This window comes from Anopheles coustani, chromosome 3 (assembly GCF_943734705.1).
Source record: "Anopheles coustani chromosome 3, idAnoCousDA_361_x.2, whole genome shotgun sequence".
Lineage (NCBI taxonomy): Eukaryota > Metazoa > Arthropoda > Insecta > Diptera > Culicidae > Anopheles > Anopheles coustani.
This window is the reverse complement of record NC_071288.1, coordinates 25,568,012-25,592,195: the sequence shown is the minus strand read 5'-3', so window position 1 is coordinate 25,592,195 and position 24,184 is coordinate 25,568,012. Positions and strand designations below refer to the sequence as shown.

Sequence of the window (24,184 nt, the reverse complement as noted above, 5' to 3'; positions counted from 1 at the left end):
ATTGATTCTTTATTCATGTACTTCTTTTTAGCGTTGGTTGTTGTTTTGTATGTATAGAAGGGAAAGAGTTTCTGCTTTTGCTCTTGTAAGGTTTACTGATTTAGTAATATATATTAGTATATATATACGATTCTTTTTTTTATATGTGAGTTATATTATTTTTTTCTATATACTTCGCATCGCTTTCGGGACTATACCCATAAGCCTTGCGCGGTCCAAAGACAAAAACACAAAGAAGAACCTAAGCTATTTATACCGTTCATACGCAAGGTGTTGTGTGTGAGTTTCGGGTTTGCAACATTATTGTGAGTCTTGGCTTTTGTTTTTGTAACAAAATATTATAATAAAATAAAATATTCATAAATTAAAAAACGTTAAAGTTAACGACGAAAAAAAACTACCACACGGGCTGGATTCGGTGGCTTTCAAAAGAATTTGTTCAATCGAGCTTGCTAACTAATGTTTAAATTTGTGGTTATTTCAAATGGAATCGGAATAATCAAACGGATAACGTAACACGGGGTATTGATCAGCTCCTTCTGCCGAAGGCAAAGATTTAAGAAAAGTGCTACAATACCGAAACGAATCATAGTTATAATGTTCACCGTATGATCTACGTTCTTGCTGCTTCTACCCTAATTAAACATAATACGGAACACTAACCAATCATCAATAAGCTACAAGGAATGGTCTACTCGAATCGCAGATTTGTGAGAAAAGAAAAAAAAAACAACAAAAACACCCTTACTCTGGGGGAGGTTTGAAGTGGAAGTAAAATATCTACGCCATCATCATCCAAGTACAGCACTGAGCAAGAGTAAACATCAAAGCTAACCAAGGGATGCTCTGCTGCAAAGTTATCGCAGAATGCAGGACAAGAACAAACATCGTGGCATGCTGTGAAAAGTTTGCGCACAGTTACACGCGCACTTACTAAAACCTTGTTTGTCTTCCGCCCCGATCAATCATTATTCCAATAATAATAGTGCATGGATTGTGTCGAAGCTTTGGAATTTTAGTGATTTCCATTATTATGGTTTGCGTTTTCTTGTTGCTCGCGTTTTTTTTCATGATTCATCAGCCCCGTCCCTTCTGCCGTACTGGTACGACTGATTTCACCTGTCTTTCTGCTCAATCGCCGGACGGTTGTGATGCTAGGAATTTGGCTGATACACGGAGCAAACATTATCCCGGTGCGTGTTGCTCTTTACTGTCCCACGAGGTTGGTTCGCGCGTGTGTCTCTAAAAGTGTCCGCAGTCCCGCGTGTAGAACGATTATTTAATCGGGCATGCTTCGCAAACTTTCGCTAACTGTTCATTTTTTGTCTACTAGCAGAATAAATTCATCACTACGATAACAAGTTCTGCGTCGTTTATAGTATGTTTTACTTATATTTACACAACTGCATCTCATGGGTTTGTTTTTTGTTTTTTTGTTTAGTTTAGTTCTCTCGTATGTATACTTTTATATGTATATATATAATATATTTATATAATCTTTTCTTTTGCATCTAGTTTTTTTTTCATTTTCTTAGTGAACAATAAGATAAATGATAACGTGTTTTTACTGAATTTTTCCTTTGCTCGTGAACTACTACTTGCATTACTTGATTCTTGTAACGTCTACTAACGAATGATTTGCTTTGCTTTGTGTCTATTGGCCGTTTGGGGGCTGTGTCGAAGCGCGATGTAATACTCTCACATCGCCTCTTGCCTATCCCAGAGCTTTGATAAATATGTTCGAATCAAAACATGAAGAAAGTGGCGTGAAATTGAGTTATCCTTTGATGGCGTTTGTTTGATAGCTTTGTAGTTTGATGCGTGTAGCGTATGTGCCTGTCCGCACTAGCTGGGTGTTAAGCTTCCACTAGCAATGTAAAGACCGTCGTTCGCCACAGTGCTGTCTCGAGTAATCGACACCACTTCGCTTCTGGCTTAATTTAAACCTGAAAGGGGTGTATGGAAAGGAAGAATAGAAATTAGATCGTTTCTTTTATGCGTTTTTCTTATTTATGCAAAGAATGATAACAAATTATCCTCGTTTTCGGAATGCAGTATCGTTTGCAGCTGTTTTAAATCTGCTTTGAATTTAAAAATCGTTCTTTTACGAACATTCGGCACTCGAATGCCTCTTCTGAAGTGTATGATGGACTGATTAACCGCAAAACAAAACAAACAAAATTCAGCGATACATAGTTTTCGGACGAAACTATCGTCGGTTTATTCGTACACATTAATGGAAGGGTACGCAAAGTGCTTGTGTGCACACTTTCGCATCGTCTTTACACTACATATAATATTTATCCGTTACTACGTTATGCTCACTAATAATTTTGTTTATCGTTTATCGTTAATTTAATCATGCACTTTTGTAACGCAGTCCCACCTCTGCCCACCAACAATCGCCCTCCCCCCGCTGATCTTTCCCACCCGTTGGCTACCCCCCGTTCATAGTAATTCTCAATAGTAGTAGTAGTAGTAGTAGTAGTAGTGCGCTATGCAAACTACACTCACCTATCTTGTCGGGGGCGTGTAAATTAACTAAATGCTGATGATTCATTTGTAGCAGCCCCGCATGGGGGGAAACGGATGGAGATAGAGGGACACACACCACAGGCACAGGCGGGGCGCACGCACGCAGAGCACACACAAACAAGCCATTAGTAGACACACATACACACACACACACATACGCATATGGCGAGTGGTGTATTATGAAGGCGGTGATAAAAAGGAAAAAAGGAATCGTTGTTGAACACCGCCAAAGGTAGCAAAGAATTGCGCGCAGCATTAAAAAAAGAAAGAAAAATGACAAAACGAGACGAGTCAGTGGTCAATGGATCAGTAACAGAGATGATATTACTAACATGCAGCAAGGGACGTGATGAATGAACAATGAAAGATCAATAAGATCCAAAAACATCAGCCCGAAGATCAGATAACATATGAAACTGATGGAGGCGACGCTCTAAAAGTCTATTACATTGGGACTTGTGACGGAAAACGAGAGGTAGGTATTACTGATGGGATGAAAGAAACTAGAACTTTGTCTAGTTCTATACTAGATATCGTCTAAATGCCTATCCCATACTACGGAGAACGGAACCAGATGCTACGGAAGCAGACACGCTAAGACGAGTGCTAATTCGATTGCCTGGTGCCTACCACGTGATCCTGATTATAATGATAATGGAGAAATGAGACGCTTAAAGGATCGAAAATTCGGTCGAAGGCTCGCCTCCGTTTCTTCGATCACTCTCTTCTATGTTACAGCTACTTCCTCTCTACACTGTGGCCGAATGTGGGTACGCGCGCATGTTCGAATGTGTGTGCCGGGTGGTGGTTGTGGTGGTGGTAATGGGAGGTGTGGTTATGCTTGGCTTTACATACCACCGTACTGGTATGGGGTCATATTTGGTTGCGGGGCGACGTACGCGCCGGCGTACTGTGGGGCGTACTGGGGCATGCCGATGCCGGGCCCGGCCGTCAGCATCAGCTGCGGTTCGGGCATGATGATCGATTTGTGTTCGGTGCTGTCTCCTTCCTTCTGCCGTTCCGCGTCCGACGCTTCGAGCTTGTCAACCTTGGAGGTGTACTCTCTCGTCACCTGCAATGGGTAAACGAATGGAATGGGCGGAACGCGTTAGGGCTCAGTGATCCTCTAGTGCTCATTTCCGTGCATTTACCTGAATGATGTAGGGCATCGCAAAGTCCATGATGTTGTGGCGCCATGCAAGTTCTAGGATAACGTCGGGCCGCAGCAAGTCATAGCACTGTTTCGGGAAGGAGAATTTTTCGATTATTTCGAGATCATTAATATTAAGCGACTCGCGTATGTTATCTCCCCACTTACCTGGAAGAGACATGCCGCAAAGCAATCGTAAGCGCCGCGTTCCAGGAACCAGCCGAGCAACTCCTCCGCCAGCTCGCCCTGGTGCGATTCGGCCGCGTACTCCATCGCGTCCTTGAACAGGCGGTCCTTCTTGCACAGCTCCACACTCTGCTTCCAGCGATTGTTTCCTGCAAATGGGGGAACAGTTAAGACGAGCTGCTCTCTCGGGGAAATGTCCGTATTTCGGAAATAGCTACCTTTGTACAGATAGGCGGCAATACGACGGAACTCGGTGAGCTCGTGCTTTTCGAGCTTCTGTGCCAGCGCAATGTTGTCGAAGTTGTCGAACGCATCGATCGAGGTGCGCAGGCCCTGGTAGTCTTCTTCGTCGATCAGCAGCCCGTTGAGCGCCTCGTTGATGGCCTTATTGTTGAGGCTCTGGACCGAACGCAGGTAGGTCTTGACCAGCTGCAGGTGACCCTGCTTGGTGAAGAAGCTAACTGCCCGGGTGTGGTCCATGCGTGGCGCCAGCACGAGCAGCATGTCGTTCAGCAGGAGCGGCTTGTAGTCCAGGTAGAACTGGATGGCCTTGTAGTACAGCTCGATGTTTGCCACCTTGGTGATGATGTCCTTGAAGTGACCCTCGCGCCACGCCTCGGACGGGTGGGCCATCATGGCCAGCACGGCGTTGTCGTACTCCTCGTACTTGTCGTACAGGAACACCAGCTCCGACCAGAGATGCGCCTGCTCGGCCGCCCGCAGCACCTTCGGGATGTTGACGCGCGACCAGAACAGCTCCAGATGCTCGCGCATCTTTGCCGGCTTGTACTTGGAGTACAGGATGGCCAGTTCGGTGAACATGCCCATGTGGGCACGCTCCAGCCCGAGCGCCGCCTCCAGCAGCCCGATCAGCTCCTCGAAGTAGCCTCGATCCTGATAATAGTTGATCAGGTCCTCCAGCTCGTCGGCGTGCACCACGATGTGCAGACCGCACATCTGCGCCAGCCGGAACTCTTCCGCGTCGACGCAGGCGAAGCACACTTCCTTCCAGGTGCGCGTCGAGTTGGCCTTGCGCGCCCCATCGACGGCGCCCTGGAACTCGCGCAGATGCACCAGCGTGATGGCGAGCCGCGCAAAGTTGCTCACGTTGTTGTACAGCAGCTTGGCCGCCTCGTACATGCGGTCGGTAAAGCACCGATCACCGATCTTCTGGATGTCGGCGTGGTTCGGTCCGGACACGAACTCCTCCAGGTCGGCCAACCGACCCGTGCGGGCGTACGCGTAGATCAGCTCGCTCTCGATGTAGCTCTCGCGTGCCTTCTTGCGCGCCATCTGCAGGTATCGCACCAGGTCCTCCCACGAGTCGTTGCGGCTAGCCGTCTCGACTACGTCCATGTAGGCGCTCGGGTCGTCCGCCTTGATGTAGCTGTCGATCGCCTCCTTCACAAGACCCTGCTGGAGCTGGGCGCGCGCCAACTGCGACCATACGGCCGGCTCGTTGCAGCGCTCGGCGAACTCGTTCGCCCGCTCGAGATTGTTCACCTGCTCAATCAGTACCTGGATGGCGGACGTGTTGACGTCGAACTTCTTGAAGATCGCGAATGCCTCCTCGTACAGCTCGTTGTTGATCGCGATGTTAGCGATGTCCGGTGCGTCGTAGTTGTCCAACCGGTTGATGTAGTCCATGACGCGGCTCCGGTCGGCCTTGATCGCCGTCAGGATGAGCAGATTCTGCAGGTTGCGATGATCGGAGAACACGGACGAGTCGAGCACGATCTTCTCGAGCAGCTCGATTAGCTCGTTCGGCAGGTCGGCCGTCATGAACGCCTTCACCGTGACCGAGATGTCGTCCGGATCCTGCGTCTCCGAGAGTGCCGTCTGCACCACCTGGTCGATCAGCTGGCGCTTGTAGGGATTGGCCTCGGAGAGCACCTCCGCCCACAGCTCAGCGTCCCGCCGACGCACCAAGTAGCGTGCCTCCGACTTGAACAGCGAGTTCTCGTTGCACACCGCTATCAACTCCCGGTCGCACTGGCCACGCTCGTAAGCGACGCACGCCAGATGCGGGTCGCGCTTCTCGCAGTACCGACCGACGACGCGACTATCGTAGAACTGATTCTCCTTCAGGAATCGCTCCGGGTTGTTGTTCGAGTCGATATAGATCTTTGCCAGCGCGTTGTGTGTGGCCGGTTCGACGCAACCCTCGTGCACGCGCGACTCCAACCACGGCAGCAGCAGCTTCAGCCGGTTGCGCTTCTCCACCTCCTCGACCAGCTCGTCCGTCGAGAACTGACCTTTCACGACCAGGATCAGATTTTTGATGATGTCCTCCGAGCAGTCGACGTCGAGCAGACCGCCAACGACAACGGGCAACCGCGACGGATTGACCTTTTGCACGTAAATCTCGATGTACTTCTGCAGGCTGTTGCGGTAGAGGTACAGCACCAGATCGTGCACGAAGTCGAACCGGTCGCACACGATGATCAGTGGCAGCTGATCGGTGAGCTTGGCCTCCTTGAGGAAGTTCTTGACGCGCTCGGCATTGTAGCAGTTCGACTCGCGGCAGATGCGCTCCACCTCCTTGATCTGGTTCGTCTTGCACGCCGCTTGGATGTACTTGAAGTGCACCTCCGGATCCTGGCTGAAGTTGACGATCGAGCCGAGGAAGTAGAACAGGCCCTCGTAGCTCTTGAAGCCTTCGAACAGGTCGATCAGCGCCTTGGTGGTCAGCTGCTCGTGGTACTTGGTAGCGATCTGCACGCAGATTTGCAAGTTCTGACGAATGTTCGCCGTCAGCATCGCCTTCAGGCATTCGAGCGAGTCCTCCACCGAAAGGGTGCCAAAGAACCCGACCAGCCAGTCACCGTTCAGCAGCTGCGTGTGGACGACCGCGCGCTTAATGTCGTACAGGTCGGTGTAGTGCTCGAGGGCACGCTGCAATAGGCCAGCCTTCTCGCACAGCTGAGCGATGTGCGCCCGATCGTAGTGCGTGAACATGGCGTTACCGAGGATCGCATCCGCTACCTGCGGCGCCGACATAAGGTTCATCTCGAGCAGTCGCGTCTGCAGGGCGCCCTCGGCCGGTCGATTGTTCTTCAGCGCATCGAGCAGGAACGCCGTGCACTGCTGCACCATGTTCTGCTCCATGAAGATGTCCACGATCTGGTTGATGTCCGCAAGCGGCTCTTCGTCCGCCACCAGCATCGAGGCGAAGCCGGATCCCTGCTCTGGATTGGTGCGCATCACCGAGCGCAGCAGGAACACGTAGTCCGGGCTGTAGTTGACCTTCTTCGCGTACAGCACGATCTTCTGGAACTGGCCCGTCTCGGCGAAGCATTGGATCACCTTGTTCGGCACATTCGAGCGTAGATAGATCGACAGCGCCAGCGTCGGATCGGACGGCTTCACCAAATCACCCAGCTCCTCGCTGCACTCCAGCTTCTCCTCCTTCAGCCACTTCTCGCACAGCTGCTTACGACCCTGAGCCAGCACCGGGCGGCACAGCTCTAGTGATTCGTACTTGTTCAGCTTACCCTGGTCGAGCAGGATGCCGAAGTACTGCAGCAGCGGCGGCGAGCTAGTTCCCGGCTGAGCCGGCACCTGCTGGAACTTCTGGATCGTCTGGGGCGTACGGAGGATGCCCTTGGGCGCGATCGCCGCCACCTTGGCCGCCTCCGCGTACTGCCCGTTCGTGAACAGATGGTTGAACTTGCGCACGAACAGATCCTCCGCGCCGGACAGATTGTTTCGCACCGCCATGCGCAGCGCCAGGTCCGGGTTTTGCAGCACCGTGTTGATGTACGGAATGATCTGCTCCTCGTCCACCGTTACCGACAGCACCTGACCCTTGCGGTTTACGCCGATGATGCCACCGCTCGACTCGTGCGGTGCCGTCACGAAGATCGTGTCGCCCGAGATGCGGTTCATGTAGATGCAGGTCGCCGTCTCGATGTCGTACATGTGGATGTAGCCGTACTTGGTGATCAGATAGATGACGTCGTACCGGGGCGACACCTGCATCGCGACCGGGAAATCGCTCTGCGCCTCCGGCGGGAAGAACACATCCACCGCCTTCTTCGTGAACGCGACGTTGCCGGCCGGCGGTGTGCCCACCTCGATGATGTGCAGCTTGGCCGCGGTCTGCGAGCGCACGGCGAAGCAGAACAGCGTCGACAGCTCCTTGTTCTCCTCCATCTTGAACGTGGCGAACGACGCGGCGTGTCCTTCGATCGCCTGCGACACCTTACGCTCGACCGAGTACAGCTGCATGGCGCCGATGACACGATTCTGCTGTGCCGAGATACCTGAAAAAAAAAAAAACAGTCAGACGGAATTTGTAGACGTGGGCTACTTGGATTCCGGCACGGTATCCTTCGATGGTTAACTACCAAACTTACCTACTAGCAGCAACCAAGCTTGCTTCGGATCGGTGCGATAGTTGATTATCTGGCAGCCGTTCAGCGACGAGTGGCGCTCGAACATCTTGATCGGCGTCGAATCGCCCTCCATGGACCAGTGATACACGGACGTCTCCGTCACCAGAGACAGCGTGTTGAGCGTGATCCACTTCCAGAACACCACCTCCTCCGTCATCGTGTGCGCCTTCATCTTCGACTTCATCTCGATGTTGAAGATCTGCAGCGTCTTCTGCGCCTTCAGGGCGATCACCTTACTCGCCGGGTTCATGATCGCCGAGTCGGCGCTGATCGGCCGGCGGATCGGGTTCTGTGCATCGTTCATGTCGATGATGACCACCTGCGCCGTCTCGCCCACCTTTTCCCGCACGCAGATGAACTTGTCCGACTCCATCGTCAGGTTGGTGAACGAGATCGAGCTCGGGTTGATGTTGATGTTCGTGAGCTACACCAATGTGGGCACATATTTTCATCGCGCGAGCAGCAGCATCGGGTGGCCGGCATCCGAAACGGGGAGCATGATAACGATTGGGGAAGGGAAAAGAAAAATTACGATAAGAACATCATCCCACTAAAACGGTGGAGTGGGTAGAGGCAGACGTGGAACTTGTTTCTTCGCCCTATGCGTGTTACGCTCTTCTTGCTATTTGCAGTCAATATTATCTCGCTTTTTGTAGCTTTTTAACATGTAGCCAGCGGTCAGTCTGTGAGAAGAATCTTCTCTTTAATAAAAAGAAAGCAAGCAAACACAATCGTCACAGTAGCCATGAAGAGAAACTTCAACCCACGGAGGGAGCATTTTCTTCCCACAGGAAGTGACTAATGCGATTCGGTTTTTGGTTCGCAACTTCAACCACGACGGCATGGAAGGAAATTTCATTTCCCATCCCTCAAAAATAGAATACGTTCGGCAGCGTATGGGCATTTTTTTACTGGACGGATCTCGTTGCCTCCTTTCTCTTGCTTCTGCTATTGGAAATTGTGGATGTGCTTTGAAAAGCCAGCGTCGTTGCGTGGGAGGGACGTGTACCGTTGCGTAATGAGAAGTCCCTTATGTCTATCTTCTTCGTCCTTCTAATTCATTTGCGGGAAACGCGCGCATGCCGTTGTTCCCCCGGTTTGGGCCTTTTTCACTCTTTGCTTATAGTCCTTTATATTTGCTCTAACTTTAGTCCGTCTTCCTCGTCGTCCGAAAGTGATTAATGGAGCACAAAAGAAACAATCATTCAAAAGTCGTTTTAAGATGTTTTGTTGTGTATGCACAACTTCTTCTGCAAAAGCAAAAAAACGACAAGTCTTTCGCCGTTGGAACCGAATGATATCATTCAACATCCCCTTTCAAGCATAAAGGGGGCGTCGGGCTTTGTGATGACACATGACCGAATTCCCGTGCCTCCACTTGAAATCCGTCCCTTCACTAAAAGCTTGCCACATCCATTTGCAATGGGAGGATGATGATGAGCTTATTCTAGGTCAATGTAATTTTGTTTTACATGACCCCAAACGGAACATACACAAAACACTCACCTGTAAGTGCTCCTGAAAACGTATGGGTAGTTGTTGCGACATTTTTCCGGCTGCTTATTCACTACTGTGTAATTCACTTCCTTAACGAACTTCTCAGATTTTCACACTTATCGTAACTCTGGTTTGTTTGTTTTCTTAACTTCTGCAGGATACTGGTCACAGTTAAATGTATGTTGCTTGATTTGACAGATTCACACAAACAGGGGGGACACGAACGGTTGCTCAAGTCGTACGGCTATATTCGCTCGTTTTTGCACTATGTTATCGGATACCTCGGAACCTTACTGAAATAACCATGAGAACATTAAACGGATTAAACGAACTGTATAGCAGCCTTTGCCTACTTTTCCCTAGCAACACAATGAGACACTACAATATGTAATCATGTTCGAACCACCAGCATCGCATTCATGTCGCCGATCGATTGTTCTTTCCGCAACTTGCCGCCTGCTTTTCCGCTTACGAAAATGATTATCGTAGTTCTGCGTTTTATTCTGGGCTTTCAAATATTCTGCGAACACCAAAAATTCCGAAACCCTACGGGTTGGCACATTCCCACACACAGCGAGGCGAAGGACGAACGGACGGTTCTGTAGCCCAAAGATGACTGATTCCAGCAAACGCATGCAACCGCGAACGCACGCATACATCTACCCACCGGATGCCCTACACATACAATGGCAAGAAGTTGTAGGCACCTTTTAGTTAAAAAAAAAAAAAGAAACACAGTTATGTAGATAGCTAAAATCGACGTCGTTCGTGTGTTTCCGTTCGACTTCGTATGTATGTGCATCCCACCGTGGACGGAGAGTACTTTTCACCGAATCCAATATGGCCGCACGGTGGTTAACAACAGGACATTTCTCTTCAATTACCGTCGAGTGTTGTCGAAATGACCCAATTTTATAGATCGAGAAACGAGCGATCCTAGAGTCGCGCAAAGAGGATACTGTGGACGCTCCACTCCGACGGTCGTAAGCAACCAATAACAATCAAATGCAGGAAACGAGAAAATTTTCCAAAGAGAAAGAAAGTGTGTACATGTGTGTTTGTCAGTGAGCACTAAACTAATGCACAAACACAAACGTTTCGAAGGCAAGAAAAAAAAAAGAGATAGCTTACGAGGGAGAACGAGTAGGATGTCGGGATGGAGAAATGAAGAAAACAAGCCACTTCCTCGGGAAGGTAAATTAAATTATCGTGGACATTGAAGTATGTTGTATGGTGCAATAGGGCCGGACACACATATTGCCCTGATTGATGGTGTCGCCGACATTCCGTATGTTGCGTGAAAAAGATTCAATTATTCGAACATCAATCAGATTATCATATTGGTCCGCGGTGGCTCATTGGTTGCCTATGGAGCAGGAGGGAGGCTCCAAGCCGCTGGGAAGTATGTTTCATGTTAACTGCCGTTTTTGGTATTGGTGTATCAGGTAACGCGGAGACGATATGCCCCGCAGGTATGCTCCGGCATAATACAATACACCTCCCCTCTGTGTATTGGAGCAAAATGGCTCGCGTTGTTGAGTCACTTTCTTCTGCCATAGGTAAGGGAAGCCCCCGCCCCATACTGAACACACACACGTATACGGAAAGCAAGTGCCACATCACTTCAATGCCGGAACCTTTAGCCACTTTTTCCACCGGTGCAAGCGTATGCTCACAAATGTATGTTATTCGGTAACCATATCCTTGATCCCCGCCATGAAATGAAGTCACGATATCCTGGAAAAATCTCTCTTCCGTACAATTATCAACAGCAAGTCCAACCCGAACGCAGGGTACGACAGGAAATGCAATTATCTAAACATGGAACAGCACAATGCAGCGTGAACTTTTCTCTTAGTACGGGGCGGATGTAGGCGAGAATAACTCTTCCCGTTGTTATCTTTAGCTTCCGAGAAAAGAGGTCTACCACTGTCGTAACTGCACGAGCTTCGAGGTTCACCTCCCACTGCTCATAGATGCGCAAAACTTTTTTCTGCCGCTTCGCAATTTACATATTCCACGGTTGGTTTGAGAAGCAATCGGCACTTTGTAGGCTAATAAATCAGGCTAGTTAGTTAAACGAACGAACATGTGCAACAAAGGACAATTTTGTTCGGAAATTTGAAGCGAAAATTACACCAAATCCTACCCGCGAGCACGACACCAACCGTTCGCAGTCGAAATTGTACTGCAAATTGCATCGTCACCTCTTGGGTTTGACGTTTACTTGTCGTTTTGCTGTGAGAAGGGTTGCCAGCCGATTACTGTTTTTAATTGCTTATCAAAGATGTAGCATTATATTTTGTAAGCCTTATAGTTTGCCATATAAATTCATTATTTAGTTGAAAAAGGTTTGAATGTAAAGAAGAACATGTAAATTTAACCAGAAACGCGATGAAAACAATTTACATTTTAAACACGTTTATATCCGCTTCTTCGTAACTGACGTCTTTGCGTTTGGCAAGAAGCACAATGCGGTGAAAGATGTTTTGAAAATAGGCGATGGTGCCAAAAACTTATTTTTATTGTAGGTTTACCCGCGAAAGGTAAAAATCATTCTTATTGTAAGTGATTATATCATTGCTGACGCTCTGCGAGTTGAAAATAAGTCGTAATTTGGTAAACTTAAGCGATCAATAGGTACAGGCTAAACAATTACAAATTTTCCTTTGGTGCCTGGAACACATCTGTGAAGTATACCTGTGGTTTGTTTTGCTATCATATAATGATCCGATTTGCGATGCTGTGAAATTTATAACGACACGGGTGTATTTTAAGGATCGTAGATCATTCCTTACAAGTTGTACTTCAGTTGCATTTTTAAATTTTGCGGGTATTTTATCATATTTTCTTTATATTAGTGTTTCACAGACTGATCCATGCTGTTTTTGCTAAGTAGAGATTTGAGAATATAGATTTGTTCTCACAATCACAGAAAAACCTTCGATATCGGAATGGTACGTTAAAAAATAAACTAGTCAGCCAGCGTAGTATTCTCTTCACCATTCCTTTTTATACTTTTAGATAAAAATCACGTCAACCCGGCTCTTCTCCGTCAGCTGTGCGGTTCGTTCATCGACGAAGGCAGCAAAAGTGCTCAATAAACTCATGAGCGGCAGTAACAAGGCTAAGAAGAAACGATACTATGATGAAACTAACGATCGTACGCCTAAACTGATGCCAGCAACCTCCCTTGCGAGCACCAATCGCCAAGGGAAGGAATCAAGTCGTCGTGTGGCCGTTCTGAATAAGCTGTTTATGAAAAACATAACCGATCTCATGGCAACCGGCTCCTTCGCTAGCGATCTGTATGGCTATGGTATACAGATTTCTCGCGTTCGTGTCGCACCGGACTTTCGTGAAGCGAGTATTTACTGGTTTTCTTCTAGTCTCAACAAGGACGTTAAAATTGAGATCATCCTCAAACAGTTATCGTATCGCTTACGCCATGAACTGTCTCAGCTTCGGGTGATGGGTGAGGTTCCAGTGCTCATGTTTGTCCAGGACAAACGGTACTATGTCGAAGGAGTGCTAAATGCTCTGTTGAAGGAGGCGGACTATGGAGATGATGGCGAGGAAGTCAGTGATCCGACTGCAACAGTGGTAGAAGAACGTATACGTGAGCCTGAAATGAGGCACGATATACTCGGATTAGACCATGCTCAAATCATGAACCGCATACGACAATCGGTGGACAAGACCAACAAGGCGTGGAAGATGCACCAGGAAGCGCAACGAAAGCATTCCAGTGCAGCAGATCCGCGGAAGAAGGACGCAACAACAGCAAATGAGGATGTGTAATTTCTTTCGTAGTTTAAATTCTTAGTTTAACCAAAATATAGATCAAATGTATTTCAAACACCAATTGATTGTTCTCGTCATAATAGTTTATTTCTAAACCATGTATTTTATACACATCGAAGTTATGTAGGTGACGGCAAGGATGGTCAAATTATTTCTGCAATGGAATAAATGCCATAACGATAGAATTAGTAAAATGTTCAACAAGAATTCGAATGAATTTCGGAAAATCGAATCGATTCAGTAATTACCAAATAATAAAATCATTAAATATCATTCGAAAGATGGTGTACTTTAAGTCATCATTCTTAAAAAAAAAACGAACATGGTAGAGTTTGTGCTACTTACATATATATCCACAAGAAATAGCACCATGGTAGATAAGGTCGGGAAATAAGCTGTGAATAAACAAGTTGTTTTTTCACAAACTCATATCCGCGTGTAGTTTGGGTAACTTGCCCATATTTTCTTCTCGGGCGAATGATTTCTGCAATGGAATAAATAGCCATCACGAGAAAATTAGTAAAATATATAGCAAACTATTCGTCGAATGAATTTCGGAGAATCGAACCGATTCAGAAATTACCAAATAATAAAATCATTAAATATCATTCGAAAGATGGTGTAATTTAAGTCATCATTTTTTTAAAAAGAACACTAAACATGGTGGTTTGTGCTACTTACTCATATCCACACAACGGTATGACTAGGATACGTTGTTTTGTTCAACGCCACGAATGGAAACAGCAATCAGTATATCACCATTAAATGTTAGTATGGTAATCCAAAAGATGTTTGGGAGGTGTGTTCATCGCCTTTAAGAATGCATTCCAAATGGTTTCTTGAAACTATCCTGTATGAGAGAAAAAGAGTTACGTTAGTACTGAATGCCAAAAACATATTGAAATATCGGGATAGTTTCTAATCGCATCAGTAGAAAATTTCGTAATCATTACTATCATCCCCGAAAGATGATGAAATTAAATACGTATCATCACAGAGGGAAAGGTTAAAAAATGACGAGCTTCTTTAAACTTACCTTTCATACGAAAAGTTGCAAGACGCTCTCGAACACCGACCAACTTCGATGTCGCCTTCGGTACACAAGGGTTGGACACGAAATAGGTGTCAACTCCTGTTAGTGAAATCATTGAAACAATCCGTCTTTCCTGTGGGAGAAAGAAAAAGAGAGTTCCGTTAGTACGGTATGCCAAAAACATATTGAAATATCGGGATAGTTTCTAATCGCATCAGTAGAAAATTTCGTAATCATTATTATCATCTCCGAAAGATGATGAAATTAAATACATATCATCACAGAAAGAAAGGTTAATAAAAATGATGAGTATCTATAATCTTACCTTTCATACGAAAAGTTGCAAGACGCTCTCGAACACCGACTATCTTCGATTTCGCCTTCGGTACACAAGGGTTGGACACGAAATAGGCGTCAACTCCTGCTAGTGAAATCATTGAAACAATCCGTCTTTCCTGTAGGAGAAAGAAGAGGAGAGTTACGTTAGTACTGAATGCCAAAAACATATTGAAATGTCGGGATAGTTTCTAATCGTATCAGTAGAAAATTTCGTAATCATTACTATCATCCCCGAAAGATGATGAAATTAAATACATATCATCACAGAAAGGTTAAACAAATGACGAGTTTCTATAAACTTACTTTTCATACGGAAAGTTGCAAGACGCTCTCGAACACCGACTATCTTCGATTTCGCCTTCGGTACACAAGGATTGGACGGCATTTTTAGAAACTAACTAATAGCATGGTTATCAAAAGATGGATGGTCATCTTCCGATTCGGGGGCTTCATTCTGCACTGCAAAATTGAAACGAAGAATATGCTATTAGCACGATTGAACCAAACTCCCACCTGGTGTTGCATATTCAACTTACCCTTCTTTTCAGCAGCCGGAGTGGCGGTGGCTACAGCGAGACTGTGCCAAAAGATACAACGAAAGCATTCCAGTTCAGCACTCATCAAAGGACGTAATAACTGCAAATGAGAATCTATAATTTCTTTCGTAATTTAAATTTTTAGATGAACTAAATTATAGCCCCAAAGTATTTCTGACACCAGATGATAGTTTTCGTTATAAAAGTTTATTTCTCAACCATGTATTTTGTACACATCGAAGTCATGCAGGTGACGGGGAGGATCGGATGGTTCCTGCAATCAAAAGAAACGAGGAAAAGCCATTTGAACCCATTAAGGTATAACAGTCGAATCATTGAAATATTTAAAAAAAATGGGAATGGGCAAATCAGCAATAAACAAACTTTTTCCCGGGTAATTTGGGTAAGCAACTTACCTATATTGTCTTCTCCGTCGAATGATTCCTGCAATGGAATGAAAACCAAACGATAACATTAGTCAATTGTATAACATGGATTGAATAAATTCCGGCGAACCGAAAAGAATCAGTTATGACCAAACGATAAAATCATTAAATATCATTCGAAAGATGGTATAATGAGTCATCATTGAAAAAATAACCCAAGAGGGCATGGCGGTTTGTTACTTACCTATATCCACAAGATATAGCACCATGGTAGATATGACCGGGAAATAAGCTGTGAATAAACAAGTTGATTTGTAAAACGACCTGAACTTCGAAAACAGCAACCAACGAGTCCACGTTGGTAATCCAAAAGATGGTTTGGGATGTTCACGTGGTTTCTTGAAACTTACCTAGAGGAGAAAGAAAGAGTTACATTAGTACTGAATGACAAAAACATATTGAAATATCGGGATAGTTTCCATCCGCATCAGTAGAAATTTCATAATCATTACTGTCATCCCCGAAAGATGATGAAATTAAATAGATATCATCACAGAGAAAAATATTACTAAACATGACGAGTTTCTATAAACTTACTTTTCATACGGAAAGCCGCAAGACGCTCTCGAACACCGACTATCTTCGATTTCGCCTTCGGTACACTAGGGTTGGACATGAAATAGGCTTCAATTCCTGTTAGTGAAATCATTGAAACAATCCGTCTTTCCTGTAGGAGAAAGAAAAGGAGAGTTACGTTAGTACTGAATGCCAAAAACATATTAAAATGTCGGGATAGTTTCTAATCGCATCAGTAGAAAATTTCGTAATCATTACTATCATCCCCGAAAGATGATGAAATTAAATAGATATCATCACAGAGAAAAATATTACTAAACATGACGAGTTTCTATAAACTTACTTTTCATACGGAAAGCCGCAAGACGCTCTCGAACACCAACTGTCTTCGCTTTCGCCTTCGGTACACAAGGATTGGACACGAAATAAACATCAACTTCTGTTTGTGAAATCATTGAAATAATCCAATTTTCCTGTAGGAGAAAGAAAACGAGTTACGTTAGTACTGAGAGCCAAAAATTTCTTGAATTATCGGGGGATAGTTTGTAATCGCATCAGTAGTAAATTCGTAATCATTATTATCATCTCCGAAAGATGATGAAATTAAATACATATCATCACAGAGAGAAAGGTTAATAAAAATGATGAGTATCTATCATCTTACCTTTCATAATAAAAGTTGTAAGATGCTCCCGAACACCAACTGTCTTCGCTTTCGCCTTCGGTACACAAGGATTGGACACGAAATAAACATCAAGTTCTGTGTGTGAAATAATTGAAGAAATCCAATTTTCCTGTAGGAGAAAGAAAACGAGTTACGTTAGTACCGAATACCAAAAACATCTTGAATTATCGGGGGATAGTTTGTAATCGCATCAGTAGTGAATTCGTAATCATTTTTATTATCATCTCCGAAAGATGATGAAATTAAATACATATCATCACAGAGAGAAAGGTTAATAAAAATGATGATTTTCTATAAACTTACCTTTCATACGAAAAATTGCAGGACGCTCTTGAACACGAAATAGGCGTCAACTCTTGTTAGTGAAATCATTGAAACAATCCAATTTTCCTGTAGGAGAAAGAAAAAGGGAGTTACGTTAGTACCGAATGCCAAAAACATCTTGAAATATCGGGGGATAGTTTTTAATCGCATCAGTAGTAAATTCGTAATCATTATTATCATCTCCGAAAGATGATGAAATTAAATACATATCATCACAGAAAGAAAGGTTAATAATAATGATGAGTTTCTATAATCTTACCTTTCATAAGAAAAGTTGTAAGACGCTCCCGAACACCAACTGTCTTCGCTTTCGCCTTCGGTACACAAGGATTGGACACGAAATAAACATCAAGTTCTGTTTGTGAAATAATTGAAGAAATCCAATTTTCCTGTAGGAGAAAGAAAACGAGTTACGTTAGTACCGAATACCAAAAACATCTTGAATTATCGGGGGATAGTTTGTAATCGCATCAGTAGTGAATTCGTAATCATTATTATTATCATCTCCGAAAGATGATGAAATTAAATACATATCATCACAGAGAGAAAGGTTAATAAAAATGATGATTTTCTATAAACTTACCTTTCATACGAAAAATTGCAGGACGCTCTTGAACACGAAATAGGCGTCAACTCTTGTTAGTGAAATCATTGAAACAATCCAATTTTCCTGTAGGAGAAAGAAAAAGGGAGTTACGTTAGTACCGAATGCCAAAAACATCTTGAAATATCGGGGGATAGTTTTTAATCGCATCAGTAGTAAATTCGTAATCATTATTATCATCTCCGAAAGATGATGAAATTAAATACATATCATCACAGAAAGAAAGGTTAATAATAATGACGAGTTTCTATAAACTTACTTTTCATACGGAAAGCCGCAAGACGCTCTCGAACACCAACTGTCTTCGCTTTCGCCTTCGGTACACAAGGATTGGACACGAAATAAACATCAACTTCTGTTTGTGAAATCATTGAAATAATCCAATTTTCCTGTAGGAGAAAGAAAACGAGTTACGTTAGTACTGAGAGCCAAAAATTTCTTGAATTATCGGGGGATAGTTTGTAATCGCATCAGTAGTGAATTCGTAATCATTATTATTATCATCTCCGAAAGATGATGAAATTAAATACATATCATCACAGAGAGAAAGGTTAATAAAAATGATGATTTTCTATAAACTTACCTTTCACACGAAAAATTGCAGGACGCTCTTGAACACGAAATAGGCGTCAACTCTTGTTAGTGAAATCATTGAAACAATCCAATTTTCCTGTAGGAGAAAGAAAAAGGGAGTTACGTTAGTACCGAATGCCAAAAACATCTTGAAATATCGGGGGATAGTTTTTAATCGCATCAGTAGTAAATTCGTAATCATTATTATCATCTCCGAAAGATGATGAAATTAAATACATATCATCACAGAGAGAAAGGTTAATAAAAATGACGAGTTTCTATAAACTTACCTTTCATACGAAAAATTGCAAGACGCTCTTGAACACGAAATAGGCGTCAACTCTTGTTAGTGAAATCATTGAAACAATCCAATTTTCCTGTAGGAGAAAGAAAAAGAGAGTTACGTTAGTACCGAATGCCAAAAACATCTTGAAATATCGGGGGATAGTTTTTAATCGCATCAGTAGTAAATTCGTAATCATTATTATCATCTCCGAAAGATGATGAAATTAAATACATATCATCACAGAAAGAAAGGTTAATAAAAATGATGAGTTTCTCTAAACTTACCTTTCATACGAAAAGTTGCAAGACGCTCTCGAACACCGACTATCTTCGATTTCGCCTTCGGTACACAAGGGTTGGACACGAAATAGGCGTCAACTCCTGCTAGTGAAATCATTGAAACAATCCGTCTTTCCTGTAGGAGAAAGAAGAGGAGAGTTACGTTAGTACTGAATGCCAAAAACATATTGAAATGTCGGGATAGTTTCTAATCGTATCAGTAGAAAATTTCGTAATCATTACTATCATCCCCGAAAGATGATGAAATTAAATACATATCATCACAGAAAGGTTAAACAAATGACGAGTTTCTATAAACTTACTTTTCATACGGAAAGTTGCAAGACGCTCTCGAACACCGACTATCTTCGATTTCGCCTTCGGTACACAAGGATTGGACGGCATTTTTAGAAACTAACTAATAGCATGGTTATCAAAAGATGGATGGTCATCTTCCGATTCGGGGGCTTCATTCTGCACTGCAAAATTGAAACGAAGAATATGCTATTAGCACGATTGAACCAAACTCCCACCTGGTGTTGCATATTCAACTTACCCTTCTTTTCAGCAGCCGGAGTGGCGGTGGCTACAGCGAGACTGTGCCAAAAGATACAACGAAAGCATTCCAGTTCAGCACTCATCAAAGGACGTAATAACTGCAAATGAGAATCTATAATTTCTTTCGTAATTTAAATTTTTAGATGAACTAAATTATAGCCCCAAAGTATTTCTGACACCAGATGATAGTTTTCGTTATAAAAGTTTATTTCTCAACCATGTATTTTGTACACATCGAAGTCATGCAGGTGACGGGGAGGATCGGATGGTTCCTGCAATCAAAAGAAACGAGGAAAAGCCATTTGAACCCATTAAGGTATAACAGTCGAATCATTGAAATATTTAAAAAAAATGGGAATGGGCAAATCAGCAATAAACAAACTTTTTCCCGGGTAATTTGGGTAAGCAACTTACCTATATTGTCTTCTCCGTCGAATGATTCCTGCAATGGAATGAAAACCAAACGATAACATTAGTCAATTGTATAACATGGATTGAATAAATTCCGGCGAACCGAAAAGAATCAGTTATGACCAAACGATAAAATCATTAAATATCATTCGAAAGATGGTATAATGAGTCATCATTGAAAAAATAACCCAAGAGGGCATGGCGGTTTGTTACTTACCTATATCCACAAGATATAGCACCATGGTAGATATGACCGGGAAATAAGCTGTGAATAAACAAGTTGATTTGTAAAACGACCTGAACTTCGAAAACAGCAACCAACGAGTCCACGTTGGTAATCCAAAAGATGGTTTGGGATGTTCACGTGGTTTCTTGAAACTTACCTAGAGGAGAAAGAAAGAGTTACATTAGTACTGAATGACAAAAACATATTGAAATATCGGGATAGTTTCCATCCGCATCAGTAGAAATTTCATAATCATTACTGTCATCCCCGAAAGATGGTAAATTAAAATAGTATCATCATAGAGAGAGAAACTAATAAAAATGACGAGTTTCTATAAACTTACCTTTCATACGAAAAGTTGTCAGTTGTTCTCGAACACCGACTGTCGCCTTCGGTACACTGCAAAATGAACACGAAATAGGCGTCAACTGCTGTTTGTGAAATCATCAACCGCATCTTCTGATACTAACCTACAAATAAAAACGTGTTTCAAGTTAGTTGAGAAAAAGTAGGTGATGGATGACACGGGATGAACGAACAACACTCTACTCAGTATAATCAATTCATAATCATTACTATCATCCCCGAAAGATGGACAATTGAAAATTTCATCACAATAATGAAGAAATTTGAAATGCACACGACCTAGGCATGACAAATAAATAGGTAGAAACAACGAAAACTCACCTTTTACTCGAAGAGACCGAAGCCCATGTCGTCATCTTCCGATTCGGACTCTTCCTTCTTCTCCTCTGCAAAATTGAAACGAATAATATGCAATTAGCACGACTGAACAAAATCCGCGTGGCGTTGCACTTTCAACCTACCCTTCTTCTCAGCAGCCGGAGCGGCAGCGGCGGCGGCTCCCGCGGCAGCAGGAGCACCAGCAGGGGCACCACCACCAGACGGCATCGAGGACAGCTTCTCGCGTCCGGAAGCGATCAGTTCTTCGATCGACTTGTTCTGCAGCTCCTTGACAACCTTGCTAACGCGGGTCGCATCAGCTTCGATACCGACCGAGCTCAGGATCTTCTCGATATCGGCGTTGGTCGGGGCAGCGTTGCCTCCAAGGACCGCCAGCAGGTATGCAGCTACGTAACGCATTTTTGTAAAACTGTGAAGTGATAAAACATGGAATCGATATATCCGATTGCACACATCACCCGGCATCAAAGGGGATGCTCGAGAACACTTACTTTTAAGTCGGTTCGACACGAAACGTGAGCAGCAAATGAAATACACGTCTATTCGACTCAGTAGGTTTACAAAAAAGAGGAAGCATGTCCGCTGTCGGAAGTGGAAATTGACGTATGTCACCGAGCGTCAGTAGGTACAGTAGCGGCATCTTTCGGAAACTTGTTAAAATTTTGCTCGTTTCAATAAAATCTGTTCTCGTGCATAGTAAGTTTTACAACGTTTACCAACTACAGAAAATTAATAAAAATCAACTTACAAGATCAATTTGTTCTTGATTGTCATTAAAAATTTATTTAATTAATAACTGCCTTGCGACGAAAAGTAAAGATCTCAAATGGGTAGTGTAAACTGATTTCGTTAATTCAATTTGTCAATCTTCGGAGATTTGTTGTTATTTACAAATGAGCGTACGGCTCTGAAAGGGCAGGGCCAAACTGCCCCAATCTAAAAATGTACAAAGATGCCCTTTTGGCTGCGGCGAATGTTTGGAAGCCCGAGTGTAAGTATACCGCTAACGTGCAGCAATAAGTGAGAAAGTAAATCTGGATGATAATAATCTTGCAGTGTACAAAATACAACTCGAGGCTCCAACTCCTAAGCCTGTGCTATGCGAGCGCAATGACATTATGGGGCCCACTCGATACGGAAAGGAATACCACGGCAAAATGGACCACAAAGAGTGCACCGAACTGTTGAAAGACAAACCGGACGGGAGCTATCTGGTGCGCCGTAGCCCGGGGGCCGACAATTACTACACGCTCAGTTTGCGCTTTGGGCAGGATACCAAACATTTTAAAATATTCTATTGCCCGGAGAAGGGTCACTTTCTTCAGGAAAATTTTAAAAAGTTTGAAACGGTACAGGACATGGTAGCCGACGGGTTGGTCAATTTCTATATGCGCCTGCACGCCGCACCAATCTTGAAGGAAATGATGAGCCAAACTAAGAAATGCTACGAACAGAGTCCGTACATGACGCTCCACCGGCGTAAGCTGCGTTCGCTGTGCAAATCGAGCAAGTTGTCGATGGTGCAGGACAGTGTTGAGTCGGCAGACACTGAAATCGCCGACGAGCAGGACGACGGTAATGGTGGTGATGGCAATGAAGCGTTGATTGAAAAATTGGAGCTGTACGATAATGATTACCCGGAGTACGAGAAGCAGCACGCGTTTAAAACACACACCTTTAAGGGGTTGAATTGGTGCGAGTTTTGTGCTAACTTTCTTTGGGGTTTCACATCCCAAGGAGTAAAATGTGACGGTAGGTAACGGAGGACGGTTTTTCCCAACCAAAATAAATGCTATTAATTTGTATAACATTTTCAGATTGCGGTTTTATGGCACATTTTAAGTGCTCGGAGCTGGTACCAGCCAAATGTTTACCGGACTTGAAGCGGCTCCGTGGCATATTCGGAGTCGATCTGACCACGCTGGTGACGGCGCACAAGTGTCGCATTCCTTTCATTGTGAAAAAGTGCGTCGAGGAGGTCGAAAATCATGGTATGCTGCAGGAAGGCATCTATCGAATTTCGGGATTTGCCGATGAGATCGAAGCACTCAAGATGGCACTGGACAAGGATGGCGAAAAGGCGGATGTGTCCGCGCAGATGTACAGCAACGTAAATGTGATCGCCGGAGTACTCAAGCTGTACTTACGGCTGCTCCCCGTTCCTTTAATAACTTTCCAATCATTCCCACTGTTTATGGAAGCGATGCGTAAGTTCTTCCGCCGTGCACATGAAAATCGATTAGTTACCAATTAACCGAATTCTTCTCCTAGGCGAAAAATCGATCGGCGAACAAGTGATAGCTTTGCGAAACGCTGTGAAAGCGTTGCCTCCGGCGCATCTGCACTGTTTAAAGTACATTCTGGAGCATCTGAATCGCATCGCTTCGCATCACGCAATCAACAAGATGAACGAGCATAATCTGGCCACCGTGTTTGCGCCAACGCTTATAGCCACACCGCAGCATATGACCGATTTGTCCCAGGAGATCAGCATGCTTGCCGCCTTGATCAGTCACTGTCATGCAATATTTTTGTAATACACTTGAAAAATCTATTTAACCAGTAGCAGAACATAACAGCGTAAAGCGAAAAAACAATCACATCTTCATCATATACGTAGGAACGGGTCCGGTTTTTGTCGGATGCTGCGTACCGATGTCTTTCGGTATGAATGCATATTAATCGATCACCTACCAACCAATTAAGGTATTTTTAAATTTGCACCTAACACGTACTCTGCAAAGCAAAGGTTTATGTATGTTACTCATTTTTATGCAACTATCTATAGATTCCTTATTTAGGTTAGTTTGTGTTATGCATTTCTTCACAATACTGTAATAAATGTTCCAAAGGCGTTCATTGGAAGCCTTCTGACCAATACATTCGTTGCATTTCAGTAATAAAATTGAATAACTCATGCCTTAATCGTGTGGTGATTCATCTTTTATGAAGTACATTTATTACAATCGCGATAATTTTTATCTAGCATATGTTGTGTGAGTGTGTGGTAAAGGATTTTGATTTTTTTCAATCTCAAACGTGTCACGGAAAGAGCAGTTAACGCCCAGTTTAGCTAGTCTGATCTAACCCCCCCA

At 44.1% G+C, this 24,184-nt stretch overlaps 4 protein-coding genes and 1 long non-coding RNA gene across 9 annotated transcripts; 2 read left to right on the top strand and 3 right to left on the bottom strand.

Annotated features, from left to right (window-relative positions):
• Nucleotides 1–986: 986 nt before the first annotated feature.
• Nucleotides 987–11,757, bottom strand: LOC131259920 (clathrin heavy chain). Its single transcript, XM_058261530.1, has 8 exons — nt 11,693–11,757; nt 9,775–10,058; nt 8,230–8,692; nt 4,090–8,136; nt 3,854–4,020; nt 3,687–3,773; nt 3,391–3,607; nt 987–1,946 (listed from the first exon to the last, which is right to left on the bottom strand). Exons 2-8 carry the CDS (start codon nt 9,814–9,816, stop codon nt 1,936–1,938), a joined length of 5,034 nt encoding a protein of 1,677 aa, XP_058117513.1. The 5' UTR covers nt 9,817–10,058; nt 11,693–11,757; the 3' UTR covers nt 987–1,935.
• A 481-nt stretch (nt 11,758–12,238) lies between these two features.
• On the top strand, nt 12,239–13,900 carry LOC131272541 (putative ribosome-binding factor A, mitochondrial). Of its 2 annotated transcripts, none has more exons than XM_058274299.1 (3): nt 12,239–12,311; nt 12,637–12,722; nt 12,790–13,900. In XM_058274299.1, the coding sequence occupies exons 2-3, from the start codon at nt 12,720–12,722 to the stop codon at nt 13,564–13,566; spliced, it is 780 nt and encodes a 259-aa protein (XP_058130282.1). In that variant the 5' UTR covers nt 12,239–12,311; nt 12,637–12,719; the 3' UTR covers nt 13,567–13,900. The 2 variants fall into 2 exon arrangements, with proteins under 2 accessions (XP_058130282.1, XP_058130283.1); XM_058274300.1 differs by having other exon boundaries at nt 12,284–12,311; nt 12,627–12,722.
• On the bottom strand, nt 13,901–15,321 carry LOC131272542 (uncharacterized). 2 transcript variants are annotated; one of them, XR_009180137.1, is made up of 5 exons: nt 15,245–15,321; nt 14,928–15,057; nt 14,606–14,735; nt 14,251–14,419; nt 13,901–14,053 (listed from the first exon to the last, which is right to left on the bottom strand). It is a non-coding gene; the product is annotated as an uncharacterized LOC131272542 (long non-coding RNA). The 2 variants fall into 2 exon arrangements; XR_009180138.1 differs by lacking the exon at nt 14,606–14,735 and having other exon boundaries at nt 13,902–14,053.
• Nucleotides 15,322–20,382: 5,061 nt separating this feature from the next.
• LOC131271211 (large ribosomal subunit protein P2) lies at nt 20,383–21,670 on the bottom strand. 3 transcript variants are annotated; one of them, XM_058272706.1, is made up of 5 exons: nt 21,581–21,670; nt 21,212–21,498; nt 21,072–21,136; nt 20,728–20,854; nt 20,383–20,423 (listed from the first exon to the last, which is right to left on the bottom strand). In XM_058272706.1, the coding sequence occupies exons 2-3, from the start codon at nt 21,486–21,488 to the stop codon at nt 21,075–21,077; spliced, it is 339 nt and encodes a 112-aa protein (XP_058128689.1). In that variant the 5' UTR covers nt 21,489–21,498; nt 21,581–21,670; the 3' UTR covers nt 20,383–20,423; nt 20,728–20,854; nt 21,072–21,074. The 3 variants fall into 3 exon arrangements, with proteins under 3 accessions (XP_058128689.1, XP_058128702.1, XP_058128628.1); XM_058272719.1 differs by having other exon boundaries at nt 20,728–20,812; XM_058272645.1 differs by having other exon boundaries at nt 20,728–20,783.
• A 298-nt stretch (nt 21,671–21,968) lies between these two features.
• LOC131272487 (beta-chimaerin) lies at nt 21,969–23,969 on the top strand. The gene is made up of 4 exons (XM_058274231.1): nt 21,969–22,080; nt 22,146–22,841; nt 22,907–23,296; nt 23,361–23,969. The coding sequence occupies exons 1-4, from the start codon at nt 22,032–22,034 to the stop codon at nt 23,624–23,626; spliced, it is 1,401 nt and encodes a 466-aa protein (XP_058130214.1). The 5' UTR covers nt 21,969–22,031; the 3' UTR covers nt 23,627–23,969.
• The last annotated feature ends 215 nt before the right edge of the window (nt 23,970–24,184 follow it).

What these genes read in the sequence shown, in the direction of transcription:
- LOC131259920 (XM_058261530.1), bottom strand. Translation starts at nt 9,816, where the DNA reads ATGTCGCAACAACTACCCATACGTTTTCAGGAGCACTTACAG. An exon ending in AGCTTGGTTGCTGCTAGTAG is followed by an intron (nt 8,137 to 8,229) that starts GTAAGTTTGGTA and finishes TTTTTTTTTCAG; the next exon opens with GTATCTCGGCACAGCAGAAT. An exon ending in TTGCGGCATGTCTCTTCCAG is followed by an intron (nt 3,774 to 3,853) that starts GTAAGTGGGGAG and finishes TTCCCGAAACAG; the next exon opens with TGCTATGACTTGCTGCGGCC.
- LOC131271211 (XM_058272706.1), bottom strand. Translation starts at nt 21,488, where the DNA reads ATGCGTTACGTAGCTGCATACCTGCTGGCGGTCCTTGGAGGCAACGCT. An exon ending in TCCGGCTGCTGAGAAGAAGG is followed by an intron (nt 21,137 to 21,211) that starts GTAGGTTGAAAG and finishes TCAATTTTGCAG; the next exon opens with AGGAGAAGAAGGAAGAGTCC.
- LOC131272487 (XM_058274231.1), top strand. Translation starts at nt 22,032, where the DNA reads ATGTACAAAGATGCCCTTTTGGCTGCGGCGAATGTTTGGAAGCCCGAG. An exon ending in CCAAGGAGTAAAATGTGACG is followed by an intron (nt 22,842 to 22,906) that starts GTAGGTAACGGA and finishes TAACATTTTCAG; the next exon opens with ATTGCGGTTTTATGGCACAT. An exon ending in ACTGTTTATGGAAGCGATGC is followed by an intron (nt 23,297 to 23,360) that starts GTAAGTTCTTCC and finishes TTCTTCTCCTAG; the next exon opens with GCGAAAAATCGATCGGCGAA.